At 48.5% G+C, this 19,751-nt stretch overlaps 1 protein-coding gene across 3 annotated transcripts in view; it reads right to left on the bottom strand.

The window, feature by feature from the left end:
• TTLL4 (tubulin tyrosine ligase like 4) overlaps positions 1 to 19,751 on the bottom strand; it is a 286,952-nt gene that overhangs the window by 172,916 nt on the left and 94,285 nt on the right. For all 3 annotated transcript variants that reach the window (XM_063933874.1, XM_063933872.1, XM_063933873.1), the window contains exon 5: positions 19,459 to 19,583. In XM_063933874.1, the coding sequence (XP_063789944.1) occupies positions 19,459 to 19,583 (125 nt within the window). The remainder of the gene's footprint in view (positions 1 to 19,458; positions 19,584 to 19,751) is intronic.

Raw genomic sequence — 19,751 nt, 5'->3', positions numbered from 1 at the left:
AAATTGAGGACAAGTCCTCAACTCTGCCCTATCCACATGGAAAATCAGATAGGGGCTTTTGTGAGACAAAGCCGCCAATTCGGACACCCGCCTCGCAGATGCCAAGGCTAACAACATGACCACTTTCCAAGTGAGAAATTTTAACTCCACTGTTTGAAGAGGTTCAAACCAGTGTGACTTAAGGAACTGTAACACCACGTTAAGGTCCCATGGCGCCACTGGGGGCACAAAAGGAGGCTGGATGTGCAGCACTCCCTTTACAAAAGTCTGGACTTCTGGGTGAGAAGCCAATTCCTTCTGAAAGAAGATCGACAGGGCCGAAATCTGCACCTTAATGGAGCCTATCTTTAGGCCCATATCCACTCCTGTCTGCAGAAAGCGGAGAAAACGGCCCAGGTGGAAATCTTCCGTAGGAACATTCTTGGCTTCACACCAAGATACATATTTCCTCCAGATACGATGATAATGTTTCGCTGTTACCTCCTTCCAAGCTTTTATCAGATATGGGATGACTTCCCCCGGAATACCTTTCCTAGTTAGGATTTGGCGTTCAACCGCCATGCCGTCACAAGTAACCGCGGTTAGTCTTGTGTCAAAGTCAGAAAAATATCATGCTACACGTTGCCATATATTCACCTCATGCGCGTGCCTGCTGCACGTGCACATTCTCTCCCGTGCGTGCGGATACTCGCAGCCGCGTGATGGCGCCTCGGCCATGTGCTCGAGCGCGTGGTATGTGCATTTACGGTAGAGTTTGTTTGCGTCTAGCGGGCGACTCAATCGTTAAATAATAACACCAAATAGTATGTTTTATAGATAATGTTCCCCTTAATAATGACTGTAAGTTTGTTTAATGTAAATGGTCGCTGGACAGAGGAATTCCTCTTTGTATGGTACGAAGGGTCAAACAGGGTTTGAACAGCTGTGTCTGGTACCTAACTAAAGAACATTTTAATAGCAACAATCCGGTGTTGGTTAGGTAAAGATTAATCGCTCCTACGTATAGTTATGGCCATTAGTAGATTCTGGACATTTCATATATTTGCGATTCATTACCCATGCGGCGGGAATCTTCAGATTCCCTCCCACCTGAGCAGTTTGACATAGTCACAGCCCACCTGTTCAAACTAACCTATGACCTTTTGTTATGATACGAGGAGACATTCCTGTGTCCAATTAACAATGAGATTATAGGTCCCTTTGTAGTATACTGTACTCCGTGTATATAAGATCAGCCAGCCTGGGCAGCTCTCTCACTCCACAAACGGTTTTCATATTGACTAACTCTGAGCTGGTACCAGGCTGCGCAGCGATCATTCCCAGTGTGTGTAAGTAATTCTCTGTAATCATCTCGCTCTTTGTTTGTATTGGCCACATTCTCTCTCTCTCTCTGTTTAGTATAAGATTGTAACGTTATTGTATATTTCTGTCTAGATAATCTGTTAGAATTATATGTTAGTCTGTAGTGTATGACTTGTGAACGGTTTACCTTTTTCGATATAACTTAAAAGCTTGTTAGTAAAGGTGTTGGAACCTTAGCACGGTATCGTGTGTTCACTACATTGCAGTGGGTAATAGGAGCGTCTCGATCGCTCAAACAGCTTTAGTGTTAATCAGGTTAAGCAGCGTTATATCGCTACAGTGTTTCAGTACAAAGTTTACAGTATAAGAGTATCCTTTCTGTGTGTTACATTCAAGGTTTACTGATTATCATCTTGTGAGCGTCTGCGCCGCTCGTGATCTCCTCGTGGTCTCGAGCGTCCGCTACGCTGGTAGCGTAGCATTACGGTAGTCGCTCTCCTATAGCGTGCTCGACACCAAGCGTGGGCTGTGAGCGAGCGTGCCGCATGTGCGTCTCGATCACGGCCGAGCGTATGCTACGCTAAGTGCGTACCCCTACGGTACCCCATACGCCAATTGCGTACTGTGTCTCTTACCCATTATTGTGAAGGTTATAAGGTAATCAAATCAGCATTATCACTTGGAACAAGCAGGGCCCCTGCTGCAACAGGTCCTCCCTGGGAGGAAGAGTCTCCGCTTGTCGTAGGCCGTTGTATATGGCCCTTAATTCCAGCACGTTGATGTGTAGACAAGCCTCCCGGCTTGACCACAGTCCCTGAAAATTTCTTCCTTGTGTGACTGCTCCCCATCCTCGGAGGCTCACGTCCGTGGTTACCAGAACCCAGTCTTGAATACCGAACCTGCGACCCTCTAGAAGGTGAGCACTCTGCAGCCACCACAGGAGAGACACCCTGGCCCTGGGGGACAGGCTTATTTTCTGATGTATTTGTAGATGGGACCCCGACCACTTGTCCAGAAGGTCCCACTGAAATGTCCTCACATGGAACCTGCCGAAGGGGATGGCCTCGTAGGCCGCCACCATCTTTCCCAGTACTCGAGTGCATTGATGAACTGACACTCTTTTTGGCTTTAACAGGTCTCTGACCATGCTCTGGAGTTCCTGGGCTTTTTCCGTTGGGAGAAAAACCCTCTTTTCAGTGTCCAGAATCATGCCTAAAAATGATATCCGAGTCGTTGGAATCAACTGCGACTTTGGCAGATTTAGGATCCAGCCGTGTTGCTGCAGCACTCCCAGGGAGAGTGACACGCTTTTCAGCAACTGATCTCTCGATCTCGCTTTTATCAGGAGATCGTCCCAGTATGGGATAATTGTGACTCCTTGCCTGCGTAGGAGCACCATCATTTCCGCCATTACCTTGGTGAAAATCCTCAGGACCGTGGACAGCCCAAACGGCAACGTCTGAAACTGGTAATGACAGTCCTGTACAGCGAATCTCAGGTACGGCTGATGAGGAGGATAAATGGGGGCATGAAGGTATGCATCCTTTATGTCTAGTGATACCATAAAATCCCCCCCTTCCAGGCTGGAGATCAGTGCCCGGAGAGATTCCAACTTGAATTTGAACCTCTTTAGATACAGGTTTAGGGATTTTAGATTCAGAATGGGTCTGACCGAGCCATCCGGTTTCGGGACCACAAATAGGGTTGAATAGTACCCTTTCCCCTGTTGTATTAGGGGAACCTTGATAATCACCTGCTGTCGACACAGCTTTTGTATTGCAGCTAAAACTATTTCCCTCTCTGGTGGAGAAGCTGGCAAAGCAGACTTGAAAAATCGGCGAGGAGGCACTTCTTCGAATTCCAGTTTGTAGCCTTGGGATACAATTTCTATCGCTCAAGGATCCAAATCTGACAGAACCCAGACCTGGCTGAAGAGTCAAAGGCGTGCCCCCACCGGCGCGGACTCCCGCAGTGGAGCCCCAGCGTCATGCGGTGGATTTTGTAGAAGCCGGGGAGGACTTCTATTCCTGGGAACTAGCCGTAGCAGGAATTCTTTTCCCTCTACCCTTACCTCTGGCGAGGAAGGACGAGCCCCGACCTCTTCTGGACTTTTTGCGACCGAAAGTACTGCATTTGATATTGAGGTGTTTTCTTTTGCTGTGGGGGAACATAAGGCAAAAAAAGGAAGATTTACCCGCGGTAGCTGTGGAAACCAGGTCCGCGAGGCCCTCCCCAAATAAAACCTCACCCTTGTAAGGCAAAGTTTCCATATGTGTCTTTGAATCAGCATCACCCGTCCATTGGCGGGTCCACAGGGCTCGCCTAGCAGAAATTGCCATGGCATTGGCTCTTGAACCCAATAGCCCAACGTCTCTCACAGCGTCTCATATATAACGCTGCGTCTTTAATATGACCCAAGGTCAATAAAATGCTATTGCGCTACATACCCATGCCGACGCTACTGCCGGTCTGAGCAAGGCACCCGTATGTGCATAAATTGATTTTAAGGTAGTCTCCTGTCTGCGATCAGCAGGATCCTTGAGGGCTGCCGTGTCTGGAGACGGTAGCGCCACCTTTTTGGACAAGCGCGTCAAAGCCTTGTCCACCCTCGGCGAGGATTCCCACCGTAACCTGTCCTGTGCGGGGAAAGGATACGCCATAAGAATTCTCTTGGGAATCTGCAGTTTCTTGTCCGGAGTTTCCCAAGCTTTTTCAAATAAAGCGTTCAGCTCATGAGATGGGGGAAAGGTTACCTCAAGTTTCTTCTCCTTAAACATGCATACCCTCATGTCAGGCACCGAGGGGTCCTCTGTGATATGCAAAACATCTTTTATTGCAATAATCATATAATGAATACTTTTGGCCACCATTGGGTGTAACTTTGCATCATCTTAGTCGACACTGGAGTCAGAATCCGTGTCGGTATCAGTGTCTGCTACCTGGGACAAGGGACGTTTATGAGAGCCCGAAAGGCCTTGTGACACAGTCAAAGCCATGCATTGACTCCCTGCTTTTTCTCTGGACTCTGCTTTGTTCAATCTTTTATGTAATAAAGACATTTGCATTTAAAACATTCCACATATCCAACCAATCAGGTGTCGGCGTCGCCGACGGAGACACTACAATCATCTGCTCTACCTCCTCCTTAGACGAGCCTTCCGCTTCTGACATGTCGACACACAAGTACTGACACTCCCACACACACTGGGATATACAATTATGGGGACAGCCCCCCAATAAGGCCCTTTGGAGAGACAGAGAGAGTATGCCAGCACACACCCAGCGCCACCGGACTAAAATCCCAGACTGTACAGCGCTCTTTTATAGAATAAATACTACACTCACTGCGCCAATTAAATGTGCCCCCCCCCCCCCCCTCTTTTTTGCCCTCTGTACTACTTGCTCAGCAGGGGAGAGTCCGGGGAGCAGCTTCTCTGCAGCTTGCTGTGGAGAAAAATGGCGCTGGTTAGTGCTGGAGGATCAAGCTCCGCCCCCTCAACGGCAGGCTTCGGTCCCTCTCAAATTCTTTATACTGGCGGGGGGGGGGGGGGGGGGAGGTTTTAATATACTGCCTCCGCAGTATCTAATATATTAGCCAATGTCCCTTGAGGTTAATATTGCTGCCCAGGGCGCCCCCCCTGCGCCCTGCACCCTTACAGTGCCTCCTGTGTGTGTATGTGTGGGAGCAATGGCGCGCAGCGTTACCGCTGCGCGGTACCTCAGTGAAGATCTGAAGTCTTCTGCCGCCTGTGAAGTCTTCTTTCTTCTTATACTCACCCGGCTTCTACCTTCCGGCTCTGTGAGGAGGACGGCGGCGCGGCTCCGGGACGAACAGTGAGGACGACACCTGTGTTCCGACCCTCTGGAGCTAATGGTGTCCAGTAGCCTAAGAAGCAGAGCCTATCAGTTAAGTAGGTCTGCTTCTCTCCCCTCGGTCCCTCGATGCAGGGAGCCTGTTGCCAGCAGTGCTCCTTGAAAATAAAAAAAACGAACAAAAAGTATTTTCAGAGAAACTCAGTAGCGCTCCCCTGCAGTGCATCCAGTCTCCACTGGGCACAGGATCTAACTGAGGTCTGGAGGAGGGGCATAGAGGGAGGAGCCAGTGCACACCCATCTAAAGTCTTTAGAGTGCCCATGTCTCCTGCGGAGCCCATCTATACCCCATGGTACTTACGGAGTCCCCAGCATCCTCTAGGACGTAAGAGAAAGTATGGCTCACAGCGTCCCCAGACACGTTAATTCATTACATGGGGGCGACTGTAGCGCCGTATCTATCCAGGGGATTGAACATATAAATAAGACATATGGAGGTGGAGACCGGTTCAACTTCCTCTGCAAAAAAGAGGTTTACTGGATCTGTAACCTGGACACCCTATTTCCTTTAGGCTTAAATGAAAACGTAGAGCTAAATAACATCTGAATTATCTGTTTCTGCTCCCACTGATGTCCATATAAACTGGTCTAGAGTCCTTGCTTCAATAACATCTGAATTATCTGTTTTTTCCTTCACTGATGTCCACTAAAATAACTGGTCATTCTTCTCTTGATTATGTTATCAAAATATGCACAATCACTATCTTGAATAAGTTGGCTCTATCACATGGGCACCTCCCTTTTTTTTTTTTTTTTTTTTAAGATATAGATACTTTGTCATTCCACCTATAGATAACATACCTGGAAAGCTTCACCTAGTACTCCTATAGATTTCCTATAATTGCTGCTTGAATTGTTTATTAAACAACTTTGTGTGTACATCCTAACAACTATAATTGGCATAATATAAAATGCAACATAAAACTTGCATTTATATATACATAATTCGTTTCTTATCTCTCACTGGATAAAAGTTGATTAATATGAATAAATTAATATAACTAAAATTAATAAATATATCTCTGGGAAAAAAAGGGTGAGGGCAAATTTATTGAGACTGGCTGGACTTGAACCAGTGACCCTCCGCACTATTCTCTGGTTACCTACCAGCTGGGCCGTTGTGGCTCGTGAGCAAATTCTTGCTGAATGTCGGTATGGTCATTTAAAATAGACATACTGATAGATCAAACCTTGGGTCTTCTCTGTGATGCCTTGTATAAATGTAGTTATTTAACATTTAATATATATTGAAATACACATTTTAACTGAAGTGACGATAGATATATCTGTTGTAAAAGCATCTTTATTTGTATTAAAGTATTTTTATGTGTATAATGCTAGTTTGCTTTGTACATGTGCAGTGAGTAGTAATTAAATCATACATCCAGGTGTGTATAAATTTACTCTGAGCAGATTGGCTACAAGGAACTTAAAATACCTCTACACCTGTCTATTGTGGATATATTCCTCCTGAAGAAACCGCCGTTTGCCAAGGCGGAGAAACACGTAGAGGGCATTCATCCGCGAGTCCATTGCTGGAAAGACGTCCTCTCTGCCGCTAGTTGACCTTTTTCCTACCCCGCTAATTGAAAGCTGTCACCGCACGGAGCAATTTTAAGTATACCGCCTGCCGCTGTGCCTACAAAAGCCCCGTCAGCAGACATCATACTGCGGTCTTGCTGGCGCCTCCCACTCTGTTACATCGTGAGAAGGGATACTTCTGCCTGGCTATTGACGGGAATGAGCGTCCATATTCTCAACAAGTGCGGGACACCTTTTCTTTACCATCGGGGTGAGCATGATCCATCCTTTATAAAATCATAAATTGAGCTCTAGATCAAGTATACTAGTATACCAACGTGCGACTTCACCAGCATTAACTACATTAAACTGGACTGCAACTTTGGCTATATGAAATTAATTTTAACAATGAAATGATCTGCTATTTCTACTCACTGCGGATCTTTTATCAATTTTATAATGTATGTTCATATGAAATAAAAATTGTATATTTTATGCGCTCCTTAATTGTTTATTAACAAACGATAATCCTGCTTTATGTTCCTGGACTTCCCTCTTATTTTATTATTGCCCTCACCTGCCGTGAAAATAGGATTTTGGTTACCTACCGGTAAATCCTTTTCTCGTAGTCCGCAGAGGATGCTGGGGTCCACATTAGTACCATGGGTATATACGGGTCCACCAGGAGCCATTGGCACTTTAAGAGTTAGAGAGTGTGGGCTGGCTCCTCCCTCTATGCCCTTCCGACCAGACTCAGTTTAGAAACTGTGCCCGAGGAGACTGACATCTTCGAGAGAAGGATTTAACACAGATAGTGGCGAGATTCATACCAGCACACACATACAAGGCACATCAAGCTAACTTAGCTTGAACACTCAGCAACTGCTGAAACATTACTTACCAAGTAACAATGCAGTACGTAACTAAAAAAATAAGAATTTACTTACCGATAATTCTATTTCTCGTAGTCCGTAGTGGATGCTGGGGACTCCGTCAGGACCATGGGGAATAGCGGCTCCGCAGGAGACAGGGCACAAAAATAAAGCTTTAGGATCAGGTGGTGTGTACTGGCTCCTCCCCCTATGACCCTCCTCCAAGCCTCAGTTAGGATACTGTGCCCGGACGAGCGTACACAATAAGGAAGGATATTGAACCCCGGGTAAGACTCATACCAGCCACACCAATCACACCGTATAACTTGTGATCTGAACCCAGTTAACAGTATGACAAACGTAGGAGCCTCTGAACAGACGGCTCACAACAAATAACCCGATTTTTTTGTAACAATAACTATGTACAAGTATTGCAGACAATCCGCACTTGGGATGGGCGCCCAGCATCCACTACGGACTACGAGAAATAGAATTATCGGTAAGTAAATTCTTATTTTCTCTAACGTCCTAAGTGGATGCTGGGGACTCCGTCAGGACCATGGGGATTATACCAAAGCTCCCAAACGGGCGGGAGAGTGCGGATGACTCTGCAGCACCGAATGAGAGAACTCAAGGTCCTCCTCAGCCAGGGTATCAAATTTTTAGAATTTTGCAAACGTATTTGCCCCTGACCAAGTAGCAGCTCGGCAGAGTTGTAATGCCGAGACTCCCCGGGCAGCCGCCCAGGATGAGCCCACTTTCCTTGTGGAATGGGCCTTGACAGATTTAGGTTGTGGCAAGCCTGCCACAGAATGTGCAAGTTGAATTGTGCTACAAATCCAACGAGCAATCGTCTGCTTTGAAGCAGGAGCACCCATCTTGTTGGGTGCATACAATATAAGCAGTGAGTCAGACTTTCTGACTCCCGCCGTTCTTGAAATATATATATTTTCAATGCCCGGACCACGTCCAACAACTTGGAATCCTCCAACTCGTTAGTAGCCGCAGGCACCACAATAGGCTGGTTCAGGTGAAACGCTGACACCACCTTAGGCAGAAAATGAGGACGCGTCCGCAGTTCTGCCCTGTCCGAATGGAAAATCAGATATGGGCTCTTATATGATAAAGCCGCCAATTCTGATACTCTCCTGGCTGAAGCCAGGGCCAGTAGCATGGTTACTTTCCATGTGAGATACTTCAGCTCCACCGATTTGAGCGGCTCAAACCAATGGGATTTGAGAAAATCCAAGACTACATTAAGATCCCACGGTGCCACTGGGGGCACAACCGGGGGCTGTATATGTAGTACTCCTTTTACAAAAGTCTGGACTTCAGGAACTGAAGCCAATTCTTTCTGGAAGAAAATCGACAGGGCCGAAATTTGAACCTTAATGGACCCCAATTTGAGGCCCATAGACAATCCTGTTTGCAGGAAATGTAGGAATCGACCCAGTTGAAATTCCTCCGTGGGGGCCTTCCTGGCCTCACACCACGCAACATATTTTCTCCAAATGCGGTGATAATGTTGTGCAGTCACCTCCTTCCTGGCTTTTACCAGTGTAGGAATGACCTCTTCCGGAATGCCTTTTTCCTTTAGAATTCGGCGTTCAACCGCCATGCCGTCAAACGCAGCCGCGGTAAGTCTTGGAATAGACACGGTCCCTGCTGAAGCAGGTCCCGTCTTAGAGGTAGAGGCCACGGATCCTCCGTGAGCATCTCTTGAAGTTCCGGGTACCAAGTTCTTCTTGGCCAATCCGGAGCCACTAGTATCGTTCTTACTCCCTTCTGCCGTATAATTCTCAGTACTTTTGGTATGAGAGGCAGAGGAGGGAACACATACACTGACTGGAACACCCACGGTGTAACCAGAGCGTCCACAGCTATTGCCTGAGGATCTCTTGACCTGGCGCAATACCTGTCCAGTTTTTTGTTGAGGCGGGACGCCATCATATCCACCATTGGTTTTTCCCAACGGTTCACAATCATGTGGAAGACTTCTGGATGAAGTCCCCACTCTCCCGGGTGTAGATCGTGTCTGCTGAGGAAGTCTGCTTCCCAGTTGTCCACTCCCGGAATGAATACTGCTGACAGTGCTATCACATGATCTTCCGCCCAGCGAAGAATCCTTGCAGCTTCTGCCATTGCTGTCCTGCTTCTTGTGCCGCCCTGTCTGTTTACGTGGGCGACTGCCGTGATGTTGTCCGACTGGATCAACACCGGCTGACCCTGAAGCAGGGGTTTTGCCAGACTTAGAGCATTGTAAATCGCTCTTAGCTCCAGTATATTTATGTGAAGAGACATCTCCAGGCTTGACCATACTCCCTGGAAGTTTCTTCCTTGTGTGACCGCTCCCCAGCCTCTCAGACTGGCATCCGTGGTCACCAGGACCCAGTCCTGTATGCCGAATCTGCGGCCCTCTAACAGATGAGCACTCTGCAACCACCACAGAAGAGACACCCTTGTCCGTGGCGATAAGGTTATCCGCTGATGCATCTGCAGATGCGATCCGGACCATTTGTCCAGCAGATCCCACTGAAAAGTTCGTGCGTGGAATCTGCCGAATGGAATCGCTTCGTAAGAAGCCACCATCTTTCCCAGGACTCTTGTGCATTGATGTACAGACACTGTCCCTGGTTTTAGGAGGTTCCTGACAAGTTCGGATAACTCCCTGGCTTTCTCCTCCGGAAGAAACACCTTTTTCTGAACCGTGTCCAGAATCATTCCCAGGAACAGCAGACGTGTTGTCGGGGTCAACTGAGATTTTGGAAAATTCAGAATCCACCCGTGTTGTTGCAGCACTACTTGGGTTAGTGCTACTCCGTCCTCCAGCTGTTCTCTGGACCTTGCCCTTATCAGGAGATCGTCCAAGTAAGGGATAATTAATACGCCTCTTCTTCGCAGAAGAATCATCATTTCGGCCATTACCTTGGTAAAGACCCGAGGTGCCGTGGACAATCCAAACGGCAGCGTCTGAAACTGATAATGACAGTTTTGCACCACGAACCTGAGGTACCCTTGATGTGAAGGGCAAATTGGGACATGCAGGTAAGCATCCTTTATGTCCAGGGACACCATAAAGTCCCCTTCTTCCAGATTCGCTATCACTGCTCTGAGTGACTCCATCTTGAACTTGAATTTCTGTATGTACAGGTTCAAGGATTTCAGATTTAGAATAGGTCTTACCGAGCCGTCCGGCTTCGGTACCACAAATAGCGTGGAGTAATACCCCTTTCCCTGTTGTAGGAGGGGTACCTTGACTATCACCTGCTGAGCAAACAGCTTGTGAATGGCTTCCAATACCGTCTCCCTGTCTGAGGGAGACGTTGGCAAAGCAGACTTTAGGAACCGGCGAGGGGGAGACTTCTCGAATTTCAACCTGTAACCCTGAGATACTACCTGCAGAATCCAGGGGTCCACCTGTGAGCAAGCCCACTGTGCGCTGAAATTCTTGAGTCGACCCCCCACCGTTCCTGAGTCCGCTTGTAAGGCCCCAGCGTCATGCTGAGGGCTTTGCAGAACCCTGGGAGGGCTTCTGTTCCTGGGCAGGGGCTGCTTGCTGCCCTCTCTTACCCCTTCCTCTGCCCCTAAGCAGATATGACTGTCCTTTTGTCCGCTTGTTCTTATAGGACCGAAAGGACTGCGGCTGAAAAGACTGTCTTTTTCTGTTGGGAGGGGGTCTGAGGTAAAAAGGTGGATTTTCCGGCAGTTGCCGTGGCCACCAGATCCGATAGACCGACGCCAAATAATTCCTCCCCTTTATACGGCAATACTTCCATATGTCGTTTGGAATCCGCATCACCTGACCACTGTCGCGTCCATAAACTCCTTCTGGCAGATATGGACATCGCATTTACTCTCGATGCCAGAGTGCAAATATCTCTCTGCGCATCTCGCATATAAAGGAAAGCATCCTTTAATTGCTCTATAGTCAATAAAATACTGTCCCTATCCAGGGTATCAATATTTTCAGTCAGGGAATCCAACCAGACGACCCCAGCACTGCACATCCAGGCTGAGGCGATGGCCGGTCGCAGTATAACACCAGTATGTGTGTATATACTTTTTAGGGTAGTTTCCAGTCTCCTATCTGCTGGATCCTTGAGGGCGGCCGTATCCGGAGACGGTAACGCCACTTGTTTTGATAAGCGTGTGAGCGCCTTATCCACCCTAGGGGGTGTTTCCCAGCGCGCCCTAACCTCTGGCGGGAAAGGGTATAATGCTAATAACTTTTTTGAAATTAGCATTTTTCTATCTGGGTTAAACCACGCTTCATCACATACATCATTTAATTCCTCTGATTCAGGAAAAACTACAGGTAGTTTTTTCACCCCCCACATAATACCCCTTTTTGTGGTACTTGCAGCATCAGAGATATGCAAAGCCTCCTTCATTGCCGTGATCATATAACGTGTGGCCCTACTTGAAAATACGTTTGTTTCATCACCGTCGACACTAGATTCAGTGTCTGTGTCTGGGTCTGTGTCGACCGACTGAGGTAAAGGGCGCTTTACAGCCCCTGACGGTGTCTGAGACGCCTGGGCAGGTACTAACTGGTTTGCCGGCCGTCTCATGTCGTCAACTGATTTTTGTAATGTGCTGACATTATCACGTAATTCCATAAACAAAGCCATCCATTCCGGTGTCGACTCCCTGGGGGGCGACATCACCATTACCGGCAATTGCTCTGCCTCCACGCCAACATCGTCCTCATACATGTCGACACACACGTACCGACACACAGCAGACACACAGGGAATGCTCTTATCGAAGACAGGACCCCACTAGCCCTTTGGGGAGACAGAGGGAGAGTTTGCCAGCACACACCCAAGCGCTATAATATATATGGGAACAACCTTATATAAGTGTTGTTCCTTATAGCAGCTTAAATATATCCAGTATATCGCCAAAAAATGCCCCCCCTCTCTGTTTTACCCTGTTTCTGTAGTGCAGTGCAGGGGAGAGTCCTGGGAGCCTTCCTCACAGCGGAGCTGAGCAGGAAAATGGCGCTGTGTGCTGAGGAGAATAAGCCCCGCCCCCTATTTCGGCGGGCTTTCCTCCCGTGGATTTAGATAACTGGCATGGGTTAAATACATACATATAGCCTTAATGGCTATATGTGATGTATTCTTTTGCCTTAAGGTAATAAAATATTGCTGCCCAGGGCGCCCCCAGCAGCGCCCTGCACCCTCCGTGACCGCTTGGTGTGAAGTGTGTGACAACAATGGCGCACAGCTGCAGTGCTGTGCGCTACCTTCATGAAGACTGAAAAGCCTTCTGCCGCCTGTTTCCGGACCTTCAATCTTCAGCATCTGTAAGGGGGGTCGGCGGCGCGGCTCCGGGACGAACCCCAGGGTGAGACCTGTGTTCCGACTCCCTCTGGAGCTAATGGTGTCCAGTAGCCTAAGAATCCAATCCATCCTGCACGCAGGTGAGTTGAAATTCTCTCCCCTAAGTCCCTCGATGCAGTGAGCCTGTTGCCAGCAGGACTCACTGAAAATAAAAAACCTAAAAAACTTTTTCTAAGCAGCTCTTTAAGAGAGCCACCTAGATTGCACCCAGCTCGGACGGGCACAAAAACCTAACTGAGGCTTGGAGGAGGGTCATAGGGGGAGGAGCCAGTACACACCACCTGATCCTAAAGCTTTATTTTTGTGCCCTGTCTCCTGCGGAGCCGCTATTCCCCATGGTCCTGACGGAGTCCCCAGCATCCACTTAGGACGTTAGAGAAAACAAACTTGTACTGAACCAGAAAACAAATTGCAGGAAAACGAAGCGCCTGGCGGGAGCCCAGCATCCTCTACGGACTACGAGAAAAGGATTTACCGGTAGGTAACCAAAATCCTATTTTCTCTTACGTCCTAGAGGATGCTGGGGTCCACATTAGTACCATGGGGATGTACCAAAGCTCCCAGAACGGGAGCGAGAGCGCGGAGGCTCATGCAGAACTGATTGACTGAACTTCAGATCAGAGGACAAAGTATTGAACTTGTAGAACTTTGCAAATGTGTTCGACCCAGACAAAGTTGCAGCTCGGCAAAGTTGTAAAGCTGAGACACCCCGGGCAGTCGCCCAGGAAGACCCCACCTTACGAGTAGAGTGGGCCTCGACAGATGTAGGACACGGCAAGCTTGCCGTAGAATACGCATGTTGGATAGTGAACCTGATCCAACGAGAGATCGTCTGCTTAGAAGCAGGACACCCAATTTTCTTGGGATCATACAGGACAAACAGAGTCCGATTTTCTGTGACGAGCAGTCCTCTTCACAGATTTTCAGAGCCCTTACAACATCCCAGGACTTCGATGAAATTGAGGAGTCAGTAGCCACTGGCACCACAATAGGTTGGCTGATATTAAATGCCAACACAACCTTTGGAAGAAACTGCTGACGTGTCCAGAGCTCAGCTCTATCTTCATGGAAGATCAAGTATGGGCTTTTACAGAACAAAGCCCCCAACTCAGACACACATCTAGCAGAAGCTAAGGCAACAACATGACAGACTTCCATGTAAGAAATTTGACCTCAACCTCCTGTAGAGGCTCGAACTAGTCTGATTTGGGGAACTGCAACACCACGTTAAGGTCCCAAGGCGCCGTACGTGGTACAAAGGGAGGTTGGATGTGCAGAATCCCCTTCAAAAAGGTCTGAACCTCAGGGAGGGCAGCCAATTGTTTCTGGAAGAAAATGGATAGGGCCAAAATCTGGACCTACACAGATCCCAACCTCCGGCCCATATCCACACCGGCTTGTAGGAAGAGGAAAAACCGCCCCAGTTGAAACTCCACCGCAGGAAATGTGTTGGACTCACACCAAGATACATATTTTTTCCAAATTCGATGGTAATGTTTAGACGTTACTCCTTTCCTAGCCTGTATCAGGGTAGGAATAACCTTGTTCGGAATGCCCTTTTCGAGCTAGTATCAGGCGTTCAACCGTCATGCCGTCAAACGTAGCCACGGTAAGTCTTGATAGGCGAACGGCCCCTGCTGCAGCAGGTCCCCCCGAAGAGGAAGAGGCCTCCACTCTTCTTGCAGTAGATTCAGAAGATCCGCGTACCAAGCCCTTCTTGGCCAGTCTGGAGCAATGAGAATCACATGAACCCTTGTTCTCCTTATAAGTTTCAGAACTCTTGGGATGAGTGGAAGAGGAGGAAACCGGTACACCGACTAGAACACCCACAGAGTCACTAGGGCGTCCACCGCCACTGCTTGCCGGTCCCTCGACCTGGAACAATACAGCCTAAGCTTCTTGTTGAGACGAGAGGCCATCATGTCGATCTGGGGTACTCCCCAAAGATCTGTTACCTCCGTGAACACCTCCGGATGGAGACCCCACTCCCCTGGATGGAGATAGTGTCTGCTGAGGAAGTCTGCTTCCCAGTTGTCTACTCCCAGAATGAAGATTGCTGACAGCGCCAACGCGCGTTTTTCCGCCCAGAGGATGATTCTGGTTACCTCTGACATTGCTTTATCGGCAGGCCGGCTTCCAGACTAGACCACCTTCCTTGGAAGGTTTCCCCTTGAGTGACTGTGCCCCAGCCCCGGATACTTGCATCCCTGGTTAGAAGGATCCAGTCCTGAATCCCGAACCTGCGGCCCTCTAGTAGGTGAGGTAATTACAGCCACCAGAGGAGTGAAATTCTGGCCTTTGGTGACAGACGTATTCTCTGGTGCATGTGTAGATGGGATTCCGACCACTTGTCCAGGAGATCCAGTTGGAAGGACCGAGAGTGAAACCTCCCGTACTGCAGAGCCTCGTAAGAGACCACCATCTTCCCCAGAAGATGAATGCACTGATGAACAGACACCCGGGTAGGTTTCAGGACATCCCGGACCATTGTTAGCATCACCGCTTTTTTTGTGGAAGAAACACCCTCTGCACCTGTGTGTCAAGGATCATTCCCAGAAAGGACAACCTCCTGGCTGGTTCCAAATGTGATTTTGGAAGATTCAGGATCCAACCATGTTCCCTGAGAAGCTGTGTCATGAGAGCTATGGACCGTAACAGCTTCTCCTTGGACAACACCTTTAAATCAGCAGATCGTCCACATATCCTCGGTGATGTGGAGAGGCCGAATGGTAGGGCCTGGAACCGAAAAGGACAGACCAATAGTGCGAATCGAATATAAGCTTGATGCTGCAGCCAAATCAGAATGTGGAGATACGCATTCTTGATATCCAGGGATACCAGGAATTCCTCGTCCTCCAGACCTGATATCACTGCCTTAGAGACTCCATTTTGAACTTTAACTCCCTCAGAAAGGGGTTTAGTGATTTTAAGTTCAGAATGGGCCTGACCAAACCATCCGGTTTTGGTACCACGAAAAGGTTCGAATAGTAACCTTTGTTTTGCATATGAGGTGGTACTGGCACAATGACCTGTGTCTCCAACAACTTCTGGACGGCTTCTTGCAAGACAGTCCTGTTCGCCAGCAGAGCTGGCAAGCCTGATTTGAAAAATCGGTGAGGGAGATTTTTAAATTCCAGCCTGTACCCCGAGACAATATCTTGCACCCAGGGGTCCAGGCCGGATGACATCCACACGTGACTGAAATGCCAGAGTCTCGCTCCCACCTCCGGGGCGTGCAGTCCACCGTCATGCGGAGGACTTTGGTGTACCTGAAGCAGGTTTCTGTTCCTGGGAACCTGCAGCTGCAGGTTTCTTGGACTTGGGCAGACCTCCCCGAAAGAAGGTGTTTGACGGCTTGGCCTTTCTGGGCTTGGTAGACCGAAAGGGCTGTGATGTAGCTGAAGAAAAGGGTTTCTTCGTAGCAGGTGTAGCTGAGGGAAGAAAAGGTGACTTACCAGCCGTAGCGATCCACGCATCTACCGCTTCTCCAAAGAGAGCCTGATCTGTGTAGGGTAGGGTCTCCACACTTCTCCTGGATTCCGCGTCGGCAGACCACTGGCGCAACCACAGTCCTCGACGAGCTGATGCAGACATGGAAGAAATTCCCGCAGCCATGGAACCCAGGTCTTTCATGGATTCTACCAGAAATCCTGCCGAATCCTGAATGTTACGTAAAAACAATTCAACATTTCTCCATAGTATCCAAGTCTTGAAGTAACGTTCCCGACCACTTTACTATAGCTTTGGCAATCCAAGCACTGGCAATAGTGGGATGTATTACTGCCCCAGAAGCAGTGTACATGGATCTGAGCATATTATCAATTTTACTATCAGCTCTTTTAAGGCGGTAGATCCTGGAACAGGTAAAACCACCTTTGAGAGTCTGGATATGGACTCGTCAACAATAGGCGGGTTTTCCCATTTTTTCCTATCCTCTACCGGGAAAGGAAACGCTACCAGAACCCTTTTAGGTATCTGGAATTTATCCGGGTTTTCCCAAGCCTTTTCAAAAATAGCATTTAATTCCTTTGACGCAGGGAAGGTTAGCAAGGCTTTCTTATTTTCAGTGAAGTAAGCCTCCTCAACCTGCTCGGGTGTCGTATCCGCAAAATTCAACACAACCCTAATAGCCTCTATCATCAACTGCACCCCTTTAGCAAGAGATGCTGCCCCCCCTGCGCAAGAGCACGTTTATGTGAATATACAGCGGGGAGTCCTGATGTACCAGAACTGGGCCAGACTGCCATAGAGTTCTGTAAAGCCCGAGTTGCAGATACATTCTGTACAACCCTATTTGAAATCTGAGAAATCATAGATTTGATAGAGGATAACCACTCAGGCTCCCTTGCTGGAATCTGTGCTAAACCAGTGCAATCCTGATTACATGGAATGGGATCATCCAGAGTGTGTCATATGCTGCAGAGGATATGTCCCGAGTCCCTGGACATTGCTTAATGGAGACCACAGACACTCCACACACACACAGGGGAGGACAGAGAGTTTCACCCCCAAGAATGGCAAGACACACACAGATTGGAGCCAACCCACACACAGCGCTTTTAATGTAAAGGGATACCCTTACTAGCACCTTAATAGGTCACACAGTCTTAATGCAGCCAACCCCCCAACCCCCCCCCCCCCCCCCTTCTACAACCCCCTGGTACCGTAAGAGATAGATGGAGTTGCTGTGGAGGGACTTGCTCTTCCTGGACTGCGCTGTGCAGGCAGGAAAATGGCGCTGGACGCTGCTGTGTCCGCTCTGAGTAGCTCCGCCCCCAAAATGGCGCTGTCTTCCCTCTCTTCATAGGATTATACTGGCCTGAGGATTTATGCCGGCTGAGATCCCGGGACCCCGACAGGCTGTGTGACCAGTGTAGGGTGTAGGCGCTGGCTCAGGGCGCCCTTCACAGCGCCGCACAATGTACCGCAGAGCCTCCGGAGTGCAGTTAATACTGCGCTCCTGCCCCGAAGCCGCCATCTTCACACCGGCCCCTCGCTTGCTAGGGGGGGGGGGGGGGGGGGCGGCGGTGAATCACTCGCCACTGATCTCCAGCTCTGTAAGGGGGTGATGGCATGCTGCTGGGGTGAGCGATCCCCTGAGGCGGGGAACGATCTATCCCCTCAGGCGCTCAGTGTCCAGTCAGCGGAGATAGTGGCTCGGACCCTGCAGGGCAGACACTACTCCCCCCCTTAGTCTCACGAAGCAGGGAGGCTGTTGCCAGCAGCCTCCCTGTAAAATAATAAACTCTAAAATAAACTTTACTAGAGAAACTCTGGAGAGCTCCCCTAGCTGTGACCGGCTCCTCCGGGCACATTTTCTAAACAGAGTCTGGCAGGAGGGCCATAGAGGGAGGAGCCAGCCCACACTCTCAAACTCTTAAAGTGCCAATGGCTCCTGGTGGACCAGTCTATACCCATGGTACTAATGTGGACCCCAGTATCCTTTAGGACGTAAGAGAAATACCTTTCTTATATATTTACAAGTGCCACACAGGTGAGAGCAATAATAAATTAAGAGGGAAGTGCTGGAACAGAACATTTTGTTACTCCTGGAATGGATCATGTTGGGAAGTACAATACTTTGTAATTTTTAGGCAGGTGTGAAAAAAATACTGCAAAGTAAGAATGCTTTCAAGAATAGAAGAAATGTTAATACTTTATTTTTATTAACAAAATGCAAAGCAAATGAACAGAAATCTACATCAAATTAATATTTGGTGTGACCACCCTTTGCTTTGAAAACAGCATACATTCTTCTAGGTACACTTGCACAGTTTTTGAAAGAGTTTGGCAGGGAGGTTGTTCCAAACATCTTTGAGAACTAACCACAGATCTTCTGTGGATGTAGGCTTGCTCAAATCCTTCTGTCTCTTCATGTAATCCCAGACACTGTTGGGTATGATATGGCAGGGTCACCGACCGCGGCATCCTGACTGCAAGACCAATGCATCCTAACCTTTCGCAGCCTACACCTAACCCTCTCAGGTGGTGCCTAACCCCCCCTCCCCATTCATGCAGCCTAAACCCAACTCTCCATCCCCCACAGGCTAACTTTAACCCTCCCCAGGGGTGCCTAAACCTAACATCCCTTCCCTGCAGCCTATCCATGCACCTCCCTTTCCCAGAGCCTATCACCAACACCCCTCCACTCCCCTTACCTGTCCGCAGCACTGGCAAACCCTTGTTTGGGATCCAGGTGGTCATGTCAGTGCCAGCATTCCGAGCAGTGGCGGGATTCCAGAGTCTGTATTTCGACTGCTGGGATCTCGACCGGATCCCCAGACAGACTCCATGTTAAGATCAGGGCTCTGTGGGGGCCATACCATCCGTACTAGGGCCCCTTGTTCTTCTTTACTCTGGAGACAGTTCTTAATGTATGGTGGATAGGTACCTGCCTTTATTCCTCACCATTAAAGTTAAGCTTTATAAATTAATACTGTGGCACTTTCAGCTGACCCATTTCTTTAGGCTGTCAGGATATGCTCCCTATGCCCAAATGCTAGATGTATAAAACAAAGGTTAGTACAGGTCTGTAATCTTACCCTTTTCATCCTGAGTGCCAAAGTAAACTGTCGGAGGTATGTTGGGAAAGAGACTGGGAGTCAGGGCTGGTTTCACAATGAAATCTGCATCTGTGGGCACCAGTTCCATATTATCAGCACACTGCCTAGAAATAGAGACCAGACTGTTCTAAGATACGATATATAACAACCATAACAAAAACAACAATTACCAGCAACTGAAACATCCCATGTCATGTTTCCACCACCACTATACAGTGGAAATGGAGTTCTTGACTGGTGAGTTGTACCATAGATACTGCTTAATATTCATA

This window comes from Pseudophryne corroboree, chromosome 7 (assembly GCF_028390025.1).
Source record: "Pseudophryne corroboree isolate aPseCor3 chromosome 7, aPseCor3.hap2, whole genome shotgun sequence".
In the NCBI taxonomy this organism is placed as follows: Eukaryota; Metazoa; Chordata; class Amphibia; order Anura; family Myobatrachidae; genus Pseudophryne; species Pseudophryne corroboree.
The sequence above is the reverse complement of the archived record's forward strand: the minus strand, read 5'-3'. Positions and strand labels throughout refer to the sequence as shown.